A 25,969-nucleotide genomic window follows, 5' to 3' on the forward strand; every position below is an offset into this window, starting at 1 on the left:
CGAAAAAGTAACGGTTCATTTACTTTCTGTTGGTCACATTGTTTTCAACTTTTGATTAAAAACATTAAGATATGCAGATAATTTCGTGTTGAACTGATCCCACGTTCATATTATGTTGACATATGAAATGCAATATATAACCTCAAATATAACATGTACATTTTGAGAGAAATTTAAATATAAATAATATATTACGTTGGTTTCTATTTGTTTTAACAGTATTTCAAATGTAAATAAAATAGAGGAATTATTGTATATCATATTTATAAGTAATATACATTTTATACAATGCCGAAGAACATTCAGGCAAACGGATCGAGTAAAAGATATGTAAGCATGGTACTAAAAGTTTAAACTTAGAATTTAAAATTTTTATACGCCTCTTTTACATTTTCATGTCACATGTTACTTTCGGAGTGGATAGTGCTGAGAGCATTCAGCAACAAGCTCACATTCAAATATTTGATAAAAATTTGTATAGTCAAGGGGGTCAACGAATTCCAACGCAATATGGAGTTATGGATCGTAGAATGGTAATATATATATAAATATATATATACAGTCAACCCTCGTTTAATGCGGCAAGTGCATACCGTGCAGTATGGGGACCGTGCTATAAAAAACTCGTATTTTAACATACAATTCAAGCTAATTCGTAGTGCGTTCTATGGAAACTTATATAGTATGGGAACCATGCTATGAGAGACTAAGAGTTAGTATAAATTGCACTATTTTTATCGTGCTGTATGGAGACCAAGGAATACAACTTGAAGTAGGAGTGATACGGACAAATGACATGTATGACATAGACACTAGGGTTTATACAATAACCGACATTCCAGATATCCGGCTTTGCAATTGTAAATTTCTCAGAAAACTGGTTTTAGCCGGTTTTTGAATTTTATATAAAAAATTAATTTTTGCTCGAATATTCTCGAATAACAAAGAAAAAATTTTGGCAAATTTAGTGTCATTTATAGCAGTTTTTGACTAAATTTATTTAATGCTCAACTTTATGAATAGTAAACAAATTTATTTTAATTTTAATTAGTAGAATAAAGAAATAATAGTTAATCTGGATTAAATAACTTTGAAAATGATTATTCATTATACATGCATCATTTTCACATATGAGATTATAAATATTCGTATGATAGTGAAAAAAAAAGAGTTTGTATAAATAAAAATAATACATTTTCAAATAAAAAACCTAACTTGTAATTAAACAGATACATATTGATACATACTTGTTAATGTCAATTTTAGTTTTAAAAACAATAAATAAAACCCCGAGTTTATTCTATTCCGATCAATTTTAATTAATTAATTTCAAATATTTAATTATTTTTTGATATAATGAAATATGGTTGCTAAAAGTTGAGGACGTCTATTGATTTGTTATTTAGAAGTGTCCTTCGTTTAAGCACAAAATTTTCCAAAATAGAAAATACTCTCTCATTTGGAACCGAACTAGGCTTAATCATTATTAAAGCGTGATAATATAGTTCTGAAGATTTTGTTTTTTTATTTGTGGCTTGTAGGGCTGAATTCTCTTTTTTAAAGTTTGAGTGAAGCAATTAACTACTTCAACAAGAAGTCACATTGATCTCAATTAATATATACATTGATATAATAATCTAAATTAATATATACATTTGACAAAAGATAAGACCTCATCTTTCTTGGAATTATAACAGACTGATTCCAAATGTTATCGAACCGTATGATTACAGGTATTAAAACGCTTGCTTCTATCTAGTATATTTGTCATTTTACATCTATACAGCAAAAACCGATTTTATCCGCTAAAAACGGTTTTCGAATTTCATAATTTTCATCAAAAATCCGGTTTTTGAAAACCGACAAACCCTAATAGACACTTTATTTAAAAATTGGCGCGAAAGATATTATATAGTCAGGCATGTCTAAAAGATAAAAGTCGATAACAAAACTTACATGGATACCCTTTTGATATTAATGTACTAGAATCACTCATAGGTTGCGCAAGGAACTTATGGGCTGTTGAACAAAAACCGTGCAATAGGAAGTCCGTGTAGTCGGAGGGATGTCGGATTTTTACCTCCGCGTAGTATGGGAACCTTGTACCCAGAATGCCGTGTTAACGGAGGGTTGACTGTACATACCTACAATTCGAATTTTTGCACGATTAATACTGCAGTATAGTATATGTATGTAATGTAATCTAGAAAAATGTATGTGCATACACAAAAAAGTTTCAAATTATTAACAAACATGATTTTCCTTGATATGTATGTATAAATTTGTGATTTTTAATAAATACACAACATTATTCTTCATACATTCGACTATCCGGATTTTCGATTATCCGAATGCCTATCGACAACAATTAGCCCGATTAGAAATATTAGACAATGTCCTGCATTTTGAAGCCAATTAGGTTTTGTTTATTTACTTTTTATAAAATAAGAATCGTGAAAGTTACAGTATTTATAGTAATGAATTTAAAAACATTTAACATTCCCCGAATATTTCATTGAGGTACAGAAAGTTTTAGCAATTTGCCTTAAGGCACGATGCCATACACCACTAGTTATACTAGTTATAGTTTATAATCATGTTTGAAAGATAGAATTGGTTCGGAAGTATTCAAGATGCGCGCTACTTGAATAAGTCGGAAAAATTTAGATGATTGAATTGCCATATTTACTTTTTTGCTTGCTCGGAACAAAATCGAGTCTTTTTTGGACTAGATGATAATGGGGGATGAATACAATTTTCTAATTATCATTTGCTTTTGTCGTGAAAAAATTTTTTTAACAAAAATAAATTGGGTAAAAAATTAGAAAACGCAATTTTTTGCATCTAAATTATGAAACATTTTTCAAAAATAAGAAAAAAAAATTGTCCTCGAAAGAAGGAAAATTGTAAAAAAAAAATGTATTTGCTGATAGATATGTTAAAGTTAATGCATTTGAATAAAAAAACTAATCTTTTACTAATATATGTTCTGCCCTGTTAATTTTTATGATTAACTTCCCGTAGTAATGTGCCGAAAATCGAAAATGAAAATTTTTGCATTTCCTCGCGTTTTGAAGGTTTCTGAACATTTTGGAATACTTCAGAAAAATGGATGTGTGTTCTGTGTGTCTGCATTTTTTCGTTCACGATTTCGAGCGCACGGATCAACCGATTTGAATAGTTCAAAAAACATTAGATTCCTATTGATAGGAAGATGTGCTGATTAGTTTTTGGCAAAGGCAGGTCCAGCCGTTACGGAGATAAAGAGCAAAGAGTGCAAAAAATAGAAATCGAGTTTTTGAGAGAACAGAGCATCCGATTTGAATCATCTAAAAAACATTTGTAATGGTTGGGAGAAGTGATGATTAGTTTTTGGCAGAAGCAGGTCTAGCCATTTAGAAGATACAGAGCTAAATGTACAAAAATGGCAGTTTTTCAGAGAATGAAGGATCTGATTTGAATGATTCAAAAAAAATTCTGCTTATATTGACGAAATAATTGCTTTTGGAAAAAAAAATCAATTTTTTTTATCATTATTTTTTTTTTTTTTTTTGAATATCGAAAATATTTGAGATTCCAATTTTAATTCTGGTTTAAAGCTCACTTATATACTTTAAGTGAATAATTTTAACTTTGTAATTCAGTTTATATATTTCTTATAAATATTATACAATGTTACAGTATTTATAATAATCTATTTGAAAACATTTAATATTCCTCGAACATTTCGTTACGGTACGGGAAGTTCCAGCAATTTGCCTTAAAGCAGGATGCCATACACCACTAGTTTTCGAAACAGTTTATAAACATTTTATTTATTTGACCAAAAATCTTAACAATATTACATATTTGTAATACTGAGATATATTTAATCACTTAATGCTAGGGTTTTTTTGTGAAGGGAGGTCAAAATATAAGCAGGGTTTTAATTGTACTTTTGAACAATTATATTATATAATTAATAAATATCGACTTACAAGTACAAATTTATAAGCTCTATGAAATAATAATCTATTCAACAATTCGATATTTCTATAGACTATAAAAAGCATTGTTATGCTCACATTCATAGATATATTTGCAAAAAAGCTAAAAATTATCGCTTTAGATAAAAAAAATTAAGATAATATATAAATAAAGGGCCAAGAAGTACTCGCAATGGCAAAATCGAAACAATTCTTAAGCGAGACAGTCTCGATCGAAGTGAAAACCGAATATTTGTATGTGGCGAGAGGCTCTCGCGCGAAAGGGTCTCGTTCGAGTAGCTTAAGTGGTTAATCAAATATTTCTACTTACTCATTTTACTGTATTCATAAAAAAATGATTAACTTTAAACAATTATTCATGATTTTTTCTTTCTATTCTTTAAGGGAACAAGTGAAAAGGATGCGAAGTGTGAGACTTGCAATAAGGGCTTAACAGATTGTATGGGTCATTATGGTTATTTAGACTTGGCCTTACCTGTATTTCATGTTGGTTATTTCAAGCATATTATAAATATTTTACAAACAATATGTAAAGTAAGTAAATTTTAATGCTATATATATACTTTGTGTTATTCACGTTTATTGAATGTTTTTAGACTTGTGGTCATGTAATGCTTAAACCAGCAGATAAAAAGATATTAACCAGGAGAATGATGAATCCTAATATAACGTGCTTACAGAAAAAACAATTACGAGCACAGGTTAGTTTTTTTTTATTTGAAAAAAAAAAAATTATATATATATATATATATTGTAGAGCTTCGAACAAAAAATTCAAAGAGTAATAAAAAACAAAAGTTTTTTTGAAAAAACATTTCTTTATTTATTTACTGTCGACGTTTTGGAACTAGGTACGTTCCATCTTCAGGACATCTGTCAAGAAACATGATCTTGATATATATATATATATATATATATATATATATATATTAATTCAGAAATATGAACAAGCAGCACTCTTTTTTTTGCACCAATTTATTAAATAATATTAATTTTACAAATGTTTCGAGACTATGTTTGTCTCATCATCAGTGTATTATAATTTAAAATCTAAAATTATATTTAAAGGTTTTAGATAAAGCTAAAAAGTTGTCTAAATGCCCAAATTGTGAGGCAATAAATGGAATCGTTAAAAAAAATCCTGGAGGCTTTATGAAAATTGTACATGACAAATTCAGAGGAAAGAAACCCACAGATACACTAGTAACATCATATTTAGGTATATTTTATATAAATGTAATGAAGCAAATAAAGGAATGATTTCTTCATAACATGATTATTGAATTAATTATTTGTTGATAGATTCGATGGCTGAAGCAAGGGAAGAAAATCGAGATTTGGGTCAAGTTGGAAATTCTGCATTAACTCAAGATCTGAATCCTGTGGAAGTTTTAAAGTTGTTCAAAAAAGTTCCAGATGTAAGTAGGAAATAATTAAAATACTAAAATAATACAATGATATTGGTAATGTATATTTTGTTTTTTTTTCAGTCAAATATTTTTTTATTGGGAATGAATACTACACGAAGTCGACCGGCAGATTTGATTTTAACAAGAATACTAGTTCCACCCGTATGCATAAGGCCATCTGTTGTATCTGACATCAAAGCCGGAACGTAAGAAATAGTTAATAACCAATTTAAGGCATCATTGTTACAACTGACGAAATTTTTCATATTTTTATTTTGTCATTTTTTGAGAAATTTCTTACTCGCTCAAAGCTCGTATCTCGAATTTTGCACGTATGTCGAATCAACAAAGCGCTTTTTTGGCGGCTCCTGTAGCGGGTTGCCAACACGCATCGCGGCTTGTCAACACGCATCACATGTTACTGGACAGATTTGCCCATATATTGACAGCACAGAAAAAAAACAAAAATAAATTCAAGTGTCAGATCGGACACGGCTTTTGTTTCTCTCTAGTCGAATTTGCCTAAAATGTATAATTCTTGAAACCTTTCTTTTCTATTATAAATAAGAAAATACCAATAACGTTTTATTAATGATCAGTATGACAACACATAGTGTCGTGGATATTAATCATATATAAAATAAACGAAATATAAATAATATTTTATGAAATTTATTATTGTCTATCATTTTGGTATTTAATATGGACCACACCTCCATATTTTGGCGACCCCGAGAGTGAACAAGTAACACACATTTCGCAAGAAGGTAAGAAGATCAAGTCATTTTTAGAAGTAACAGAATAAATTGAAGTCTCAAGAATAATCAAGAAAAGAATTTTTAAAAATATAAATAATTATTATAAATGGCTCACAACCGCCATAACTAGAAGAACATTCTAATCCTACAACTTACACGTGCTCAATAAATCACTTATTATCATGGTAAATAAGTCGATAATAAGCACCATGGCAACAGACAGGGAGCAAACAATTTGGCAACCGCCACATACACTCAACCGCTAACTCACCAGCGAAGGGCCACATACACTCAACCGCTAACTCACCAGCGAAGGGCCACATACAATCAACCGCTAACTCACCAGCGAAGGGCCACATACAATCAACCGCTAACTCACCAGCGAAGGGCCACATACAATCAACCGCTAACTCACCAGCGAAGTGTCAAATATACTCAGCCGCTAACTCACCAGCGAAGGGCCACATCTACTCAACCGCTAACTCACCAGCGAAGGGCCACGTAAGCAATCAACAAACTCAACAAGCCAACACGGCAATTTATCACACAATCTCAACCAAAAGAAATTTACAAGGAAGTTCAAGAATGGCAGTCAGAGATGCGAAACAATCTTTTTCATTAGGGCGGAGTGATGTAGCGGGTTGCCAACACGCATCGCGGCTTGTCAACACGCATCACATGTTACTGGACAGATTGGCCCATATATTGACAGCACTGAGAAAAACAAAAGGAAATTCAAGTGTCAGATCGGACACGGCTTTTGTTTCTCCCTAGTCGAACTTGCCAAAATGTATAATTTTCAAAACCTTTCTTTTTCTATTATAAATAAGAAAATACCAATCACATTTTATTAACGATAAATATGACAACACATAGTGTCGTGGATATTAATCATACATAAAATAAACCAAATATAAATAATATTTTATGAAATTTATTATGACTATAATTTGGACAATTCCGGTATTTCTACAATATGGAGCACGCCTCCATATTTTGGTGACCCCGAGAGTGAACTAGTAACACACATACAAGAAGGTAAGAAGATCAAGACATATTTTGAAGTAGCACAAAAAAAATAAATTGAAGTCTCAAGAATTACTAAGAAAAGAATTTTTAAAAATATAAATAATTATTATAAATGGCTCACAACCGCCATAACTAGAAGAACATTCTAATCCTACAACTGAGACTCCGACCACGCACTTCAAGATCAACAATAACACGTGCTCAATAAATCACTTATTATCATGGTAAATAAGTCGATAATAAGCACCATGGCAACAGACAGGGAGCAAACAATTTGGCAACCGCCACATACACTCAACCGCTAACTCACCAGCGAAGGGCCACATACACTCAACCGCTAACTCACCAGCGAAGGGCCACATACAATCAACCGCTAACTCACCAGCGAAGGGCCACATACAATCAACCGCTAACTCACCAGCGAAGTGTCAAATATACTCAGCCGCTAACTCACCAGCGAAGGGCCACATCTACTCAACCGCTAACTCACCAGCGAAGGGCCACGTAAGCAATCAACAAACTCAACAAGCCAACACGGCAATTTATCACACAATCTCAACCAAAAGAAATTTACAAGGAAGTTCAAGAATGGCAGTCAGAGATGCGAAACAATCTTTTTCATTAGGGCGGAGTGATGTAGCGGGTTGCCAACACGCATCGCGGCTTGTCAACACGCATCACATGTCTCTGGACAGATTGGCCCATATAGTGACAGCACTGAGAAAAACAAAAGGAAATTCAAGTGTCAGATCGTACTTGGTTTTTGTTTCTCCCTAGTCGAACTTGCCAAAATGTATAATTTTCAAAACCTTTCTTTTTCTATTATAAATAAGAAAATACCAATCACATTTTATTAACGATAAATATGACAACACATAGTGTCGTGGATATTAATCATACATAAAATAAACCAAATATAAATAATATTTTATGGAATTTATTATTACTACAATTTGGATAATATTGGTATTAATATGGAGGACTACTACACCTCCATACTCCTATCTCGAAACACTCGTATGTCAGGTCATTCGAATGCCGGGGTACCACCATATACAAGTATTGGTAGTCTCTTAATTTAATGCTCATTTATCATAAAAATTAAATGGACTGCTTGGCGAAATTCGCTCTCTCGCCCCCCGCTCTCACGCACATTCTAATCCGTCCCGGATTTCATGCAAAAAAATATGGTCACCTCACTCAATGAGGTATTTTAGTCTAGAAGTTTTAAGATATTGAATTTTTCTTCGTAATATTTTCCATGTTTAACTATTTGAGGATATCTATACAATAAGAAACTTCTTTATAGACTTCTTTTTAGTATGAACTAGGTTCATTTTGCCAACTTTTTTTTTTATCTTCTACTTCATTTCCTGCTATAATTAAAACTTTTTGGCATTTTTAATTTTTAATCTTTTTTTATATTTTTAGAGAATTATTGTTTTTTTACGGCTTTAAAAGAATATATTATCTTATAGGGCAAATTACTGCTAAATTATACAAAAAGAAAACTAAATGGATTATTTAAGTGAAAGTCTATAAGTCACTTAAGGTAAAAAAGATCAGGAAGCGGCAGAAGTTATAAGATTATAATTATCATGCAGAAGAATTAGTAGATCGGAGATTTTTTTATTTTCTTATTGTTTTTGTCCATTTTTTGCAGTTTGACCTACAATTTTGACTTAGATTTGTGTTCAGCGGTAAAAAGTACATTGTATTTTACACCTTTTTTTGTGGACCTGTGTAATTGATGTTTATAAAAACAACTTTCAGTAATAATTATACTATGATTAGCACTAACCGGTAACTATCAAATGTCGCGGTTAATTTATAGCAAACACTACTAAGAAATTATGCGTTGAGAAAACTTTTTAAGTAGGTATTTGATGTTACAGTGGTACTTTGACATACAGAGTCAAATTGTTCTGTAACCATGCTCGTATCTGTAAGCAATTTTTCCATACAAATACATTGAAATGCCATTAATTTGTTCGACCACGGTAATTTCTGTTGCGTTTTTTAAATATTAAATTAACGTTAAATAATTGCGCTCTATCTAAACGTTAATATTAAGAGCTAAAACTTTCAGAGAATTGTTTTTTATCAATTTGGAACCATTTGAGCCCCTGGGAGCAAGGAAATTCGAAAATGACCATTTTAAGGACCACCCTAATATATATATATATATATATATATATATATATATATATTTGCTAATATTATGAAAATTATTATTAAAATAAATTATAATGCTTAATTATGTAATATACATAATTAAGAATATTTATTAATAATATTTTAGGACTGAAGATGATCTAACTATGAAGCTGTCAGAAATCCTTTTAATAAATGAAGTGATAAAAAAACACATGCTAACGGGTGGTAAAGTAGAATTGATTCAAGAGGATTGGGATTTTTTGCAACTCCACTGTGCTCTCTATTTTAATAGTGAAGTTACTGGTGTACCATTAGGAATGCAACCAAAAAAATCATCAAAAGGTTTAGTTCAGAGATTGAAAGGAAAGCAAGGTCGATTTCGAGGTAATCTTTCTGGAAAACGTGTTGATTTTTCAGCAAGAACTGTGATTTCTCCAGATCCGAATTTACAAATTCACCAGGTGAGATAGCGTCACAAAGTCAATAACATATTTTAGAAATATTTAGAAATCGTTTTTTTTGTTTGGGTCTTATATTGTTAATGTTACTAGTCACTTTGTTTAACAGTTTAAAAAATGTAGTTTATTTATTTATTTAACCTAATTGACAGAAGAAAAATTGTAATATGAATGTACATTTTATTTATTTTGTCTATATTTAATATATTATTATTTAAAAGGTTGGGGTTCCTGTATATGTGGCAAAAGTATTGACATATCCTGAACGAGTACATCCTGCTAATTTGCAAAGAATGAAACAACTCGTGAAAAATGGTCCAGATGTACATCCTGGAGCAAACTATGTACAACAGAAAGGCAGCGATTTCAAAAAATTTTTGCAATACGGAAATCGTGCAAAAATTGCTCAAGAACTAAAATGCGGTGATACAGTTGAAAGACATCTATGTGATGGAGATGTGGTAAGTGTTTAGTTATGAAAAAAATATTTATTTATTTATAAGAAATCAATATATAATTCTATGGTCAACCTGTGGAGCCTTTTGCAAGTGGGGCGTAGAGCTGTTTCCAAAATACTTTTAATTTTACAATAAACCAAAAATTTAGAATTGATATAAAAAATTAACATTATTATTTACTTCCCGTAGGGTATTTTGCAAAAAAATCGAAAATGAAAATTTTTATATATCTTTACGTTTCAAAGGTTTCTGAATATTTTGGCATACCTTAGAAAAAATGGATGTATGTATGTGTGTGTGTATATATGTTTGTGTGTGTGTGTGCGTGTGTGTATGTGTGTGCGGATACAAATTTTTTGACGATTTCGGGAACACCGATCAACCGATTTGAATAATGCAAAAGACATTCGATTTGTATTGATAAGGAGACGTACTGGTTCGTTTTTGGCGAATGCAGTTTTAGCTGTTCCGAAAATATGGGGCAAAAAGTGCCAAAAACGGCAACTCAGTTTTTAAGAGAATGGAGCGTCCGATTTTAATAATCCAAAAAACATTTTACTTATATTGACAAGATGAAAAACTGATTGAATTTTTGGGAAGGCAGGCCAAGCGGTTATGGACTCTCAATAAAAATAAGTTGAAAAAAATATCATTTGGCGGTCAAAAATGTTTATTGGACATATGTACATCAAATTGTCAGATATTTTATAGAGATTTTGATAACGTGTACATATTTTGTGTAATTTTTTTTTGGGTTCCGTACCAAGATTTTTTATTACGGTACGGGAAGCTGCAGAAATTTGCCTTAAGGCACGATGCCATGCACCCATGCACTAGTTTATATTTTTAGTATTGCATATTAATTTGTCTGATAATTGTTTATGATATCAGTTGAGTATTTATGAACAAACAATTAATTACTTAAAATGTTGAAAAATGATTTCGAGTGATTTTTAAGTAAACGAATTCGAAGTATTCAATTTTGTCAAATATTTATACATGTTAGGTGTTTTTGACAAATAGTTTAAATATCACAAAATATTCAAAAACGAACACTTGGTAATACGTAATACATACACGGTGTAGTTTGTAAAAGCGCGGCTCATTAATCTAAACTTTAATTATGATTAAACCACTTGTCATAGGCCTATAATATTTCAGTATGTTCATTGGCCATGAATTTTATTACGCTGTAGAAAATTTTATTAAAATCGCAAAAAATATTTTTAACAATCAATTACGAACGAACTGCCCGAGGGATCTTTGCCAAAAATGAATCAGCATGATTTCCAAATGATAAATTTCTAATAGTTGTGGGATTTTATAAATCGGTCCTGATTTTTGCTTGTTAAGCCGGTCGTCGCTCAAAATTGGTAAACGCGAGTCTTTGTCGGGTTACATTGAATGACGAACTTTTAAAATTGTTACAGCCGTTTTTGAGCAAACGTCGATAAAAGGTCAAATCGGCTCACATAAACCTATCCATACTTTTTGCAAATTTAATCTCAAACGATTCAAAATGACTCGAAACGTCGAGAAAACATATAATTAGCAATTCCGATTTTTGTGAAAACAAACTTTTTCTTCGGAAAGTTAATAGCCAGTGGTTAACTGTTTTCTTAAAATATTAATTCGTTAATGAATTACTGTTTGGTTAATCTACTGTGTATCAGTATAACATTATTCCATAGAATTAGCTATTTAATATTTCGCTAAGCATATTAAATTTAATATTAATTTTTGTTTTAACTCTCAGGTATTATTTAACCGGCAACCTAGTTTGCACAAATTAAGTATTATGTGTCACAGAGCCAAAGTTCAACCCCAGAGAACTTTTAGATTTAATGAATGTGTTTGCACTCCTTATAATGCTGATTTTGATGGCGACGAAATGAATTTGCATCTTCCACAAACTGAAGAAGCAAGAGCGGAGGCCCTTGTCCTAATGGGAAATACATCAAACTTAGTAACACCCAGAAATGGAGAGTTAACAATTGCAGCAACACAAGATTTTATCACAGGTGATTTTTGAAAAACCATAATGTTAATAGTAGTTGTAATCATTCAGTTTGCCATTTAAACATACAAATTTATTAACCATTATTGTTCGGCAAAGGGTTAAAATACATTAAAACCAAATTTGTTAATTATATATATTGATCATAATTTTTCTTGGTTTTCAATTAGGTGGTTATCTTTTAACACAAAGAGATGAATTCTTGACTCATGAGCAGGCTATGCAATTGGCAGCATGCTTTCTTGCTGGACCAGATGCAACATTGCAAATTGATTTACCTGAGCCAGCCATATTGAAACCTCGAAGATTATTTACAGGAAAACAAATATTTAGTCTATTGTTGAAACCTAATAAAGAATGCCCAGTTATGGCAAATCTTGTCACTAGTGGAAGAAATTACACAAAAAATAAAGACTTGTGTGTTCGTGATTCTTTCGTAATTATAAGGTATCATAAATTTATTAACAATCAATTTTTGCAATTTTTTTCTTTTATATGATGTTTTTATGCAAATCAAAATGTTTTGCAATATTTTAGAAACTCAGAATTACTTTGTGGATCGATGGATAAGAAAACTTTAGGCTCTGGCACTAAGAATTCAATATTTTACATTCTATTGCGAGATTGGGGTGAAGAAGTTGCTTGTAAAGCTATGTGGCGGTTGGCCAGGCTAGCTTCTTACTTCTTGATGAATCGTGGATTCAGTTTTGGCATTAGCGATGTAACACCTAGTGCCAGACTTATTGAACTCAAAAATATGTTACTAGAGCAAGGATATAAAAAATGCGACGAATATATAGCTGAGATGAAAAAAGGTGTTAATCTAGTTTTTTTTTGTTAATGAAATTATTTTTTTTATGTACTTCTACATACTTCTACAATTTTTTGCTACTGATAAATTTATTTCAGGTACTTTGACATGTCAGCCTGGTTGTACTGCTGAGGAAACATTGGAATCAATGATGTTGAAGGAATTGTCATCAATAAGAGAAACAGCTGCTAAAGCCTGTTTTGCTGAATTGCCACCGACAAATGCCCCACTTATTATGGCACAATCTGGTTCCAAAGGTATTCAAAATGTGAAAATATATGCAATAGAAGTTTTATAGTTTTTATTGATCTAAATGTCTCTATTATTTAATCTCTTGAAATTATACTTTTTAACGGAAAAAATAATTCTGCTTCGGCGGTTTTGGTATTCAGTGGTACATACGAGTTTAATTTGTTGTGTAAGCACGCTTGTATGTCGAATCGCTCGTATCTCAAAGCTTTTTTTTTCATATAAGTACATTGATATGTCATTCATTCATTCCAGCATTGTGGTTTCTGTTACGTTTTTTGAATATTAAAATCAAATTTACTATTTATTGATTTATTGATTTTTTCTGTCCGTTCACAATCTTGTGGTAATGTGTTAGACATAATTCATTGAACAATTCTCATGCTCGAACCCGTGTGGTTTTTATCTATAAACGTTTATAAATTATTGTAAGCATCATAGCTGAAGTTATACCCTTTATCAACTCCTTCTGTTTAAAGACAGTACATATCTATGATGTATTTCTATCGTACATCCTCATATTTTTCAATAATTTCACACTTTATTCAAGAGTCATAGCCCTTTTTTTTGGACCTGTGGTTTCAAAAGTAAATAATATTTTGTAAATGCACAAAAAGCAAAAGATGCGAACTGAAGATTAATAACAATGTAATCACTTTAAATATATAGTTAAAATTTTGAATATCAAAATATTTCTTGACATATTCGCGTGTTTAAATCGTTACTGCGCAATGAATATTAATATATAATGACTAACTGTAAAATAATTGTTACAACTGACAACATTTTTCATAATTACATTTTGTCATTAACATTTTTAAAGAAAACTCTAACTTGCGCAAAGTTCGTATCTCGAATTTTGCTGGTATGTCAAAACAAATGAGATGCTCCTTCGGGGGCTCATATCTCGATACACTCGTATGTAAGGTCACTCGTATATCAGGTCACTCGTATGTCGGGGTTACAATATATTTGGAAAACGATATGAGACATGCAATAAACACTTTAGTTGATATTATTTTATATTTATAGGATCCAATATCAACATATCTCAGATGATAGCTTGCGTAGGTCAACAGGCCATAAATGGAAAGCGAGTTCCAAATGGTTTTGAAGATCGTGCGTTACCTCATTTTGAGAAATTTTCAAAAAATCCAGCTTCAAGAGGTTTTGTGGAAAATAGTTTCTTTTCTGGTCTTACTCCGACAGAGTTCTTCTTTCACACTATGGCTGGCAGAGAAGGTAATTGCTGCAAAATGTACTTGATTAATATCATTTATTATTATTTTTTTTAAAAAAGTATCAAATTTATAATCAAATATTCATATTTAGATAGAATAGAATATGTAATAGTTTGCTAAACCATGTATTCTTCAGAAACCACAATAACATGAATATTTAGAAGACACATTAACATGAATATTTTCATACAGCTGTATAGTTAATATAGATTTTCATTTATTGACTAATAGCTTATTGATTTAATAATAGTATTGTATTTCAAATAGGTCTTGTTGATACTGCTGTCAAAACAGCTGAGACGGGTTATCTTCAGAGACGTTTGGTTAAATGTTTAGAAGATATAGTGGTACATTATGATAACACTGTTCGAAATGCTGTTGGTCAAGTAGTGGAATTTATTTATGGAGGAGATGGATTGGATCCAGTTTATATGGAAGGTAAAAGTTACCTTCTTAAGTCTTAAAACTCGAAAAATATTTAAAAAACTTGTTTCCTGGATAACTTTTATTTTACATTGTTAACCTTTTCGCTACGAGTGTCGCTTACAGGCCACGTCCGCTTGACTGTATGTACAGGTGTACGGGTATATAGACAATATGCATTGTGTAGGCCTTTGCTTCGATTTATCACTCTGAGTTAAATTACTGTTTTTTTTTTGTTTTTTTTTTGGAAGGTAATAGATTCCATTAAATACATTTTTAACTTGTTTCTCAAAAAATGTGCTATTAACTTCCCGTAGGGTAAGTTATTGTAATGGGCCGAAAATCGGAATTGAAATTTTTTACATTTCTCGACGTTTTGAAGGTTTCTGAACGTTTTGGCATACCTCAGAAAAAATGGATGTGTGTGTGTGTGTGTGTGTATGTATGTATGTTTGTATGTGTGGATACAAATTTCCAGTCACGTTTTAGGGCGCACTGATCAACCGATTTGAATGGTTCAAAAAACATTCGATTTCTATTGATAGGGAAAAGAGCTGATTAGTTTTTGGCGAAGGCAGGTCCAGTCGTTTCGGAGATACGGAGCAAAGAGTGCAAAAAATAGAAATCGACTTTTTGAGAGAACGGAGTATCCGATTTGAATGATCTAAAAAACATTCAATTAGTAATGATTGGGAGAAGTGTTTATTAGTTTTTGGCAAAGGCAGGCCCAGCCATTTCGAAGATACGGAGCTAAATATGTAAAAAAAGGCGGTTTTTAGAGAACTAAGCGTCCGATTTAAATGATTCAAAGAACTTTCTGCTTGTCTTAACAAAATAATTGATTTTGAAAAAAAAAATTGTATCATTTTTTTATTTTTTTTTTTTTTGTTATTTTTGTACATCGAAAATAATTCAGATTTTATTTTTATTCTGACTAAAGTTCTAATATAACTTAAACAAATAATTTTAATTTTGCAATTCAGTTTATATAATTCTTATAAATATTACACAATGTTACAATATTTATAATAATCTATTTGAAAACATTCAGTATTCCTTGAACATCTCGTTACGGTACGGGAAGTTCCAGCAATTTGCCTCAAGGCACGATGCCATTCACCCCACTAGTTTAATTTTGTTTTCGGTCACATTTTCTAATAAACTCAGCCGTTTACTGATTTCAAAAATTTAAGTCATTCGATGTATCCCAATAAGAATTTGCGTTGATTAGCGCAATGATCGGCCAAGCCGTTTCTTTGTAATTAGCAAAAAAGTGAAAACATTTTCGTTCACATTTTAGCTCGCAATTCTGAATCGATTTTAAAAATTCAAAATTCAAAAAAGCTATTGGATTAAACTCGATAAGGAGGAGCCGCGATTAGGTTTGCAAAACGACCGGCCAAGCCATTTCATTGAAATTATAAAAAAAAATTTCTTTTACAAAATAATGTATGGAATTATAAATTGTTTTGGCGTTTTTAATAAATTTGATATGGCGATAAAATTTATGCACTGAACACTAAACATTTCTACGAAAATTGGTTGAATAATATAGATTTATTAAAATGTAGAATTATGGGCGCTTATTATTTTAGTACATATAAGCACTTCTTTGTGCACTATAAATAATAGAATTAAAACACTCACGAATGTGTTTGAGAGGTATCAATTGAAAATGGCAATATTTTGTTCTTAGTGAAAGAGAAAACTTTATTTTAGAAACAAATTGTTATTTCATCTAAATAGCTAAATCTCAATTTTGGTTGATTAAGTCTATTATTACACATATCAGGTTTATGCATCTTGCCTTAAAGTAATAATGCAACTTACACCTCTTTGTTGATGATACCCACACATACTTTTTTCTAATTTATATGTTAAACTGCAGAATTAACGAAAATATATGTTGGATGTTAAAACTGAAGAATTAACAAATTATATTTTTTGTCAAAAATATATATTTTTTCTTTGGCATGTTAATAAGGATAATTTTCTATTATCTTGTCAGTTTTATTTTACTATGAATTTTATTTTAATTAATTTTTTTCAGGAAAGGACAGACCTGTTGATCTGAGTAGAGTTCTGGAAGACGTTAAAGCCAGAAATCCATGTAGAGATGAACCAACACTAAGATACAATGAAATATTAGATTATTATAAAGAACTTATTAGCAGTTCAGATTATGATTGTTTAAGTGAAGATTTTAAAAAAGAACAACTAGCATTTGTCCATGACGTTGCAGAAAACGTACAAAAAATTCAACAAAAGTATGGTCTTAATTTAATAGTCACTAGAGAATTGGAGAGGTTAACTAAAGGTGATTCTATTTACTGTGATACTCCGACATACGAGTTTAATTCGTTCTATAATTACACTCGTATCTCGAAACAATTTTTTCCATATAAATAGGGTTAACACGGCACTCTGTGTGCGCGGTTCCCATATTACGCGGAGCTAAAAATCCGACATCCCTTCGACTACACGGACTTTCTATTACACGGTTTTTGTTCAACAGCCCATACGTTCCTTGCGCAACCTATGAGTGATTATAGGGACTTGATATCAAAAGGGTATTAATGTAAGTTTTGTTATCGACTTCTATCTTTTAAACATGCCTGATTATATAAAAGCTGTCTAAGAACACGTTTGAACTGACTACTGCGTCGCGCCAATTTTTGAATGAGAGTTGTCTATGTCATACATGCAATTTCGTCCGTATTACTCTTACTTCAAGTTGTATTTTTTGGCCTCCATACAGCACGATAAAAATGGTGCGATTTGTACTAACTCTGAGTCTCTCATAGCACGGTTCCCATACTGCACGGTACGAACTTGCCGCGTTAACCGAGGGTTGACTGTACATTGAAATGGCTTTAATTCGTACCAGCACTGTGATTTTTTATCAATTTTTTTGAATACTAAAAACAAATTTACTATTTATTAATAAATTATTGTTTTTTTCTGTTTTCCATTTATGATATTGTGGAAATCAGTTATACATGTTTTTAACCCATGGTTATAAAAGTAAACTATTTTGTAAATATACAAATAACATAAATTCATCATATATAACTGTACAATTACTGTTAATGTATAGTCAAAATTTCAAACGTTAAAATAGTCCTGGATATATTCGCGTGGGTAAATCGCTACTGCACAATTAACTCATTACAGACGAATTAAATTTTGAGATGGGTATCATAGTACTCGCAATTATTTTCCGTCGATTGAACAGAACACGCAGCTTGTAAACAACATTTGATAATTGTTTTGTAAACTTTAGATATATTTTAATTTAATACATTTATTTAGAATTGTTATTGTATAAAAGTAATGTTTTCTAATCACTGCATGCTGTATGAATGCTTGCAGATGACGATTCGTATAGTTCGTTATGTGGTGGCTGAGAGTGGATGAACGACCGAAAAGGGTTAATATTGATATATAACACGTTGCGACACTAAATTTTTTTCTTGTGATGTTATGATGGTTCCGAAAACAGTAACAGAAATTTGCTAACAGCTCTAGTTTTTGAGACATGACAATATGAAAGTTTTACCTCAAATTACAATAAAAAACCAACATATTTCATTTCATGCTTTCAAAATTCTTTCTATATTATTTTCTAGCATGGACAAGGCTTGACTGATTTTGTCATAAGCTCCAACAATTGTCAGCCATCATGTGGATATCCCATCTTCCTTGATATTGCTTCTCCAAAGTCCTGATGTCTTGGTGGATACTCTCACCCTGCTCTTTGCTAATATCTCCAAATTTTCCAAAAACCGTTCTGAATAAGAGTGCGGGTGATAAACTCAAATCAATTACATAAAATATATCAGTTTTTAATTCTTCTTGTCTTCTCTAACTTTGGCTTCTGCATCCATTATTTGGTAGGCAGTAGATATTGATGTTCTAGGTTGTTCATAAGTTGTCCTCAATGCCATTGTGGTTGTGGTTTATGCCCATTTGCTTCTATTGTCTGAATTTATTTCATTGGTATTTACCACACAGAGGAAACAATTGTCATAGTGATTCTGGGGTTTTTTCTAAATGATGCGGACATTAAAATTATAGCCTTTTTTGATAATAACGTAAACACACTACGTAATTTTTTCACATAGTATGAACCACCCACGTTTTATCTTCATTGCGCAATTCAGTTTTAAAGTTGTTGAAATACTATATTTTTACGCAGTTAGACATAGGTTTCCGGTATTTGTCGAAAACATATTAATCACAGATGTAACAAAAACTATCTGAATTATGCACACAACGTCTTAGAGTCGAAGCCATATCAAACAGCAGATAAAACTTTTATTAACTTCCTGTAGGGAAAGTTATAGTAATCGCAAAAAAATCGAAAATGAACATTTTACGTTTCTATAAGTTTTTTACGTTGTACGCTTTTATATATCTTTCGGTTTCTGAATATTTTGGCATACCTTAGAACAAATGGATGTGTGTTTGTATGTATGTATGTATGTATGAATGTATGTGTATGTGTGTATGTATGTATGTATGTGTGTGTGTGTGCGCGTGGATACAAATTTTCGTCGACGATTTCGGGGCACCGATCTGATTTAAATAATTCAAAAAACATTCGATTCGTATCGATAAGGAGATTAGTTATTGGCGAAAGGAATGTCTGACCGTTCCGAAGATAACGGGCAAAAAGAGTAACTCAGTTTTTAAGAAAATGGGGCCGATTTTAATAATTCAAAAAACATTTTACTTGTATTGACAAGATGAACTGATTAAATTTTTGGGAAGGCAGGTCTAGCGGTTATGGACTCTCAATAAAAATAATTTAAAAAGTCATTTGGCGGTCAAAAATGTTTACTGGACTTTGCACATCAAATTATCAGATATTTTATAGAGATTTTCATAATGTGTACACATTTTGTGTAATTTTTTTTGGGTTCCGTACCAAGATTTTTAATTACGGTACGGGAAGTATCATGCACCCCACTAGTTTATTCTTTAAACTGCAATAATTATAGGCGAAATGACTAATGGGGGTAGCCCCCTAGTCAAAAACTGGAGCTGTTACGAAAAAACGGAAGGTATATTTGAAATCAGCGTGCAACTCTAAGTGGATTTAAAAATAAAGTTTGAGGAAAAAAATAAAGGTGTCATTTTTGTCGCGCAGAGATTGATATGACTAACTATAAATTAATTTACTATTATAGAACAGCCAAAATATTATTACAACTGATGAAATATTTCATATTGTCACTTTGCCATTAATATTTTCGAGAAAACTTACTCGCTCAAAGCTCTTATCTCGAATTTTGCTCGTATGTCGAAGCAATAACATGTTTCAACATGTCAGGTAATTCGTAAGTCGGAGGTTCCATACATAATATAAATAAATGTTCTTTGTTATGTCTATCATTGAAATTTTTATATGTAGTTGAATCTTGAGTTCTCTATTATTTTGTAGGGCAATTAAAAGTATTTATGGAAACGTGTAAAGTCAAATTCTTGCGTGCTAAAATTGAGCCAGGAACAGCTATAGGTGCACTGGCTGCCCAGAGTATAGGTGAACCTGGTACACAGATGACATTGAAAACTTTTCACTTTGCTGGTGTTGCTTCTATGAACATTACTCAGGTAAATATCTAACATATTTATTTGAATATTTAAAGTATAGTTATTACACATTTATTTGGTGCTATTTTACTTAAAATGATTGTTTTAAAGAATGACTTTTAATTGATAGTTAATTATTATAGGGTGTACCTCGTATTTTAGAAATAATCAATGCAAGTAAAACGATCTCAACACCTGTTATATCAGCTGAATTAGATAATAATACTGATATGGAATTTGCATTTCGTGTTAAAGGTAGGATAGAGAAGACTACACTTGGAGAGGTAATAAATTTCTACTTCATAAATATTTTATTTTTGCTTGTTTAATGAATATTATAGATTTTCATTATCTTGTTGTTTTATTATAGATCACATCATTTATTCAAGAAGTTTATAGGGGTGATGAATGTTATTTGGTGATTCGGTTAGACATTGATAGAATTCGTATTTTAAGATTAGAATTGGATGCCAATACTATTAAATATGCGTAAGCATTTACTAATTTTAGTTCATACAATTTATTCAATTACTATTAAATTCTATGTTCTATATGAACCTACGTGTGTCTTCGCATTATGTATTAATTTTCTGTAAGCTGTTGATTGTTTTTTTTGAAAAGAAATTTATATTATTTTTAGGCTCTGTACTGGTGAAGCTAAATTGAAACCTGGAAATGTAACAATTCATGGTCCGTCATTACTTGTTGTACGGCCTGACATGAATAAGCATTCGACAGAATTAAATATAGAACTTCAAAGGCTGATGGACGTTGTACTTAGAACTGTTGTTATAGGTTTGCCTTCTACATCCAGAGCAGTAGTGGCTAGAGATGATGGAAAGGTTTGTTATATATATATATATATATATATATATATATGTTTAATTTGAATTTAATAATCGGGCGTAACATCAATAAAAATAGTATGAGTTTTTTTAAAAATTTATTTATTTAAAATCCATACGTTTCGGCTAGCATCTTAGCCATCATTCAGTGGTAATCAAGTTAACTATAAAAATTGAAACTAAATAAATATATGAAAGGAAATTTGTGGAAAAAACAATAATAATAATAATAGTAATAAAACACTTACAATTTTGTATCCTAATATAGCATATGAAACCATTATTAATCCATGGTATGAGTATGTGCACATTGATAAGATATATATTTTTTAACACAAACATCACAAATGGTAAAACACACTAATAATCATGATAACTTAACAAGTTGTCGAAACTATGTATTTACTCTTTGGAGTTTAGGATAGAAATGTCACATTTTTCTCAAAGCAGTTTTTAGCATGTGTTGATATTTTTTGGAAAATTTAAAAGGCGATGGGATTTTGTTATTTTTTAAGGAATTTTGACACGCTATTAAGAAACCACGTGTTCGTTTCGATAAGGGCCGTATTGTCATTGCGTTTATTTATGACTCTGTCGTTATGTAATTGTAAAAACAACCCCTCAGCGAATCTTCTTTTAATTGTATTCTCTTCAAAATGTAAAATTTTAGGGTTAAAAAAATCGATATTATGATTTAAATTTTTAATATGCTCAGTTAACATTGTTTTAAATTGCTTAGGATTTTTTGAATTATTTTTGTGTTGATTAAGGCGTTTACTCAGGTTTTGGCTAGTTTCTCCAATATAAAAGAGTTCGCAATTAGAGCAATTAATTTGATATACTAAATTCCTGAGGCGGTCAAAATTGAACTTAGATTTCATTTGTGTAAAAATTGAACTAAGGGTTGCATCACAATTACATACCAACAGAATGCCACATTGTTGAAATAACTAAACGAAAATAAAACTCCAAAGAGTAAATACATAGTTTCGACAACTTGTTAAGTTATCATGATTATTAGTGTGTTTTACCATTTGTGATGTTTGTGTTAAAAAATATATATCTTATTAATGTGCACATACTCACACCATGGATTAATAATGGTTTCATATGCTATATTAGGATACAAAATTGTAAGTGTTTTATTACTATTATTATTATTATTGTTTTTCCACAAAATTTCCTTTCATATAATTTATTTAGTTTCAATTTTTATAGTTAACTTGATTACCACTGAATGATGGCTAAGATGCTAGCCGAAACGTATGGATTTTAAATAAATAAATTTTTAAAAAAACTTATACTATTTTTATTGATGTTACGCCCGATTATTAAACTCAAATTAAACATATATATCAACATCAAATTCAAGACTATTCAAATATATATATATATATATATATATATATATATATTTAAATTCTTAGAAAGAAGTCTTGGATTTGTAAATATTTTGTAGAGCTTCGAACAAAGAATCCAAAAAGCAACCTGTTACATGATTCTTATTTAAATTTTTTTCACTTTTTGACAAATAATTAATATCAACATTCATTTAAGATCAATAATTTAAATATTTACATCCTGATATATAAAAAAAAGAGTAAATACATAGTTTCGACAACTTGTTAAGTTATCATGATTATTAGTGTGTTTTACCATTTGTGATGTTTGTGTTAAAAAATATATATCTTATTAACACACTATATGCGGGCCCCGTAAAAATACTCGTCAGACCAAACTGATATGTGTAGCGGGCAAATCGCTTGCTCGATACGAGTGCTCTTTCCGTCGCCTCGCATGAACACAACTGGCTGTCACATTGAACATATTTTTTATAACTCTTTTTTTTTAAAAAAAAAGCCGTCTGGTTGTTTTGAACTATAAAAAAATTATTTAATTAATGCATAATTAAACATAAAACTAACAAAAACTAGTGGCGTATGGTATCGTGCCTTAAGGCAAATTGCTGAAACTTCCTGTACCATAACGAAATGTTCGAGGAATATTGAGTATTGAATGAAATATTTTTTTTCCTAAAGCAATTGTTATGTCAACACTATCAGAATGTTTTTTGAATCATTCAATTCGGATGGTTATTTCTCTCAAAAACTACCATTTTGTGTACATTTAGCTCCGTATCTTTGAAATGGCTGAACCTGCCTTTGCCAAAAACTAATCACCACTTCTCCCAATCATTACTAAATTAATGTTTTTTAGATCATTCAAATCGGATGCTCCGTTCTCTCAAAAACTCGATTTCTATTTTCTGCACTTTTTGCTCTGTATCTTCGTAACGGCTGGACCTGCGATTGCCAAATGTTTTTTGAACCATTCAAATCGGTTGATCCGTGCGCCCGAAAACGTGAACGAAAAAATGCGGCCACCAAAAACACCACGCACACACAGACACATCCATTTTTTCTGAGGTATGCCAAAATGTTCAGAAACCTAAAAACCGTAGAAAAATGGAAAAATTTTCATTCTTGATTTTCCGCCCATTACGTAATGGGCGGAAAATCAAGAATGAAAATTTTTCGATTTTTCTAGGTTAGTTATAACTAACCTATATATAGTACTATATATAGGTTAGTTATAACTAACCTACGAAAAGTTAAAAATTTAACGTACAATAGATATATAAACCACTTTTTACATACGTGAAATTTATGGAAAAAATCACCCCTTATGAAGAGGTGCTGGGGCCCGAATAGCAAAAATAGCTGAACTACTTTAATTAAACTATTTGGTTTCAAAACAACGCAACTTTGACCTAAAAATGATTCAATAATTGGAGGATTGTCAAATTCTGACCACTTCACTTCTTCATTGTCATTATTTCCAGAATCTCTGGAAATAATCGGTAAAACTCTACGTCTTCTAGGATGAAAAAAATCTTCATCCACATACACTACCAAAATCAGTAATATCAAAATCACTTCCAATTTGTGATAAATTATTGGCGCAAACTTTACTATCGCTATCCGATGCCACTATTTCATTATTGCAAATAACAATGTAAAAAAGAGTTGAACTATACAAATCTGACTAATAACTAAAATATTTGATAAAATATATATTAACACCTTTTTATTGTTGTAAATTCTGCATATTTATTTACAAAACAAATTGCGAGTAGCTTGAATGAAAAGAAACTTGAAGATGAAACATATTGTTTCTTATCCTTATTCTTATTCTAAAAGTCTTTCAATACGTAAATCAATTGAATCTAGAGAAAAGTATCAGCTATTCTTTCAATATCATATGCAAACCGATCACATAAAAGTATTTTGACTCGCTTTTAAAGTTAGTCTATTGAAAGCGTAATAATACCTTGCCCGCCGATAAGCAACAGTCCTCGCAGAGCGTAATTTTACGGGGCCCGCCTATAGTGTGTTAATGTGCACATACTCATACCATGGATTAATAATGGTTTCATATGCTATATTAGGATACAAAATTGTAAGTGTTTTATTACTATTATTATTATTATTGTTTTTCCACAAAATTTCCTTTCATATAATTTATTTAGTTTCAATTTTTATAGTTAACTTGATTACCACTGAATGATGGCTAAGATGCTAGCCGAAACGTATGGATTTTAAATAAATAAATTTTTAAAAAAACTCATACTATTTTTATTGATGTTACGCCCGATTATTAAACTCAAATTAAACATATATATCAACATCAAATTCAAGACTATTCAAATATATATATATATATATATATATATATATATATATATATATATATATATATATATATTTAAATTCTTAGAAAGAAGTCTTGGATTTGTAAATATTTTGTAGAGCTTCGAACAAAGAATCCAAAAAGCAACCTGTTACATGATTCTTATTTAAATTTTTTTCACTTTTTGACAAATAATTAATATCAACATTCATTTAAGATCAATAATTTAAATATTTACATCCTGATATATAAAAACAACATGCACACATATACACACAGATTTTAAGTCAAGTGGTTCTTCTTAAAAAATTCATCCGTTCAATAATCAGTTTGCTACCAAATAATCTTCCTATAACATAGAGGGAATAATACTTTTTGTCTTACATAACAAACTCAAAAAAGCCATAATTTAAAAAATTACAAAATTACAAAATTACAAAATTTTGTTTCTTTGTCTGTATAAAATCACATTTTTTTATAAAATTTTTTTAGTGAACTTTTTTAACATTTTTTATATTTTGTTATACAATCCACTCATTTCTTTTTATCATTTTTATTTTTATTCTATTGTCCTAGTTTTGTACATTATTTCTTCCACAATTTTTATTCATTTTATATAAGAAACATTATTTCTGTACATTATTTTTTCCACAATTTTATTCATTTTATATAAAAAAAACATCATCTTCTGCTTTTCTTAAACATATCGTTTGCTTAAATCTTATCAAGATCATGTTTCATGATAGATGTATTATTCGGAACGTACCTAGTTCCGAAACGTCGACAGTAAATAAATAAAAAAATGTATATATATAATAAACCACTTGGATTGATTATTTTACA

At 30.5% G+C, this 25,969-nt stretch overlaps 1 protein-coding gene across 1 annotated transcript in view; it reads left to right on the forward strand.

The window, feature by feature from the left end:
* The first annotated feature begins 395 nt into the window (after window positions 1-395).
* The window catches only part of LOC113378778 (DNA-directed RNA polymerase III subunit RPC1-like), a 28,451-nt gene continuing 2,877 nt past the window's right edge, over window positions 396-25,969 (forward strand). The window contains exons 1-19 of the mRNA XM_026619373.1: window positions 396-533; window positions 4,371-4,520; window positions 4,583-4,687; window positions 5,055-5,205; window positions 5,289-5,404; window positions 5,477-5,601; window positions 9,485-9,800; window positions 10,019-10,258; window positions 12,012-12,276; window positions 12,443-12,719; window positions 12,810-13,087; window positions 13,182-13,340; window positions 14,365-14,574; window positions 14,841-15,011; window positions 17,047-17,313; window positions 20,443-20,612; window positions 20,735-20,875; window positions 20,962-21,080; window positions 21,232-21,433. Of these exons, the coding sequence (XP_026475158.1) occupies window positions 396-533; window positions 4,371-4,520; window positions 4,583-4,687; window positions 5,055-5,205; window positions 5,289-5,404; window positions 5,477-5,601; window positions 9,485-9,800; window positions 10,019-10,258; window positions 12,012-12,276; window positions 12,443-12,719; window positions 12,810-13,087; window positions 13,182-13,340; window positions 14,365-14,574; window positions 14,841-15,011; window positions 17,047-17,313; window positions 20,443-20,612; window positions 20,735-20,875; window positions 20,962-21,080; window positions 21,232-21,433 (3,600 nt within the window). The remainder of the gene's footprint in view (window positions 534-4,370; window positions 4,521-4,582; window positions 4,688-5,054; window positions 5,206-5,288; window positions 5,405-5,476; window positions 5,602-9,484; window positions 9,801-10,018; window positions 10,259-12,011; window positions 12,277-12,442; window positions 12,720-12,809; window positions 13,088-13,181; window positions 13,341-14,364; window positions 14,575-14,840; window positions 15,012-17,046; window positions 17,314-20,442; window positions 20,613-20,734; window positions 20,876-20,961; window positions 21,081-21,231; window positions 21,434-25,969) is intronic.

This window comes from Ctenocephalides felis, unplaced genomic scaffold (assembly GCF_003426905.1).
Source record: "Ctenocephalides felis isolate EL2017-DRISC unplaced genomic scaffold, ASM342690v1 CF-g0.4_SCAFFOLD_01886, whole genome shotgun sequence".
Taxonomy (NCBI): Eukaryota; Metazoa; Arthropoda; class Insecta; order Siphonaptera; family Pulicidae; genus Ctenocephalides; species Ctenocephalides felis.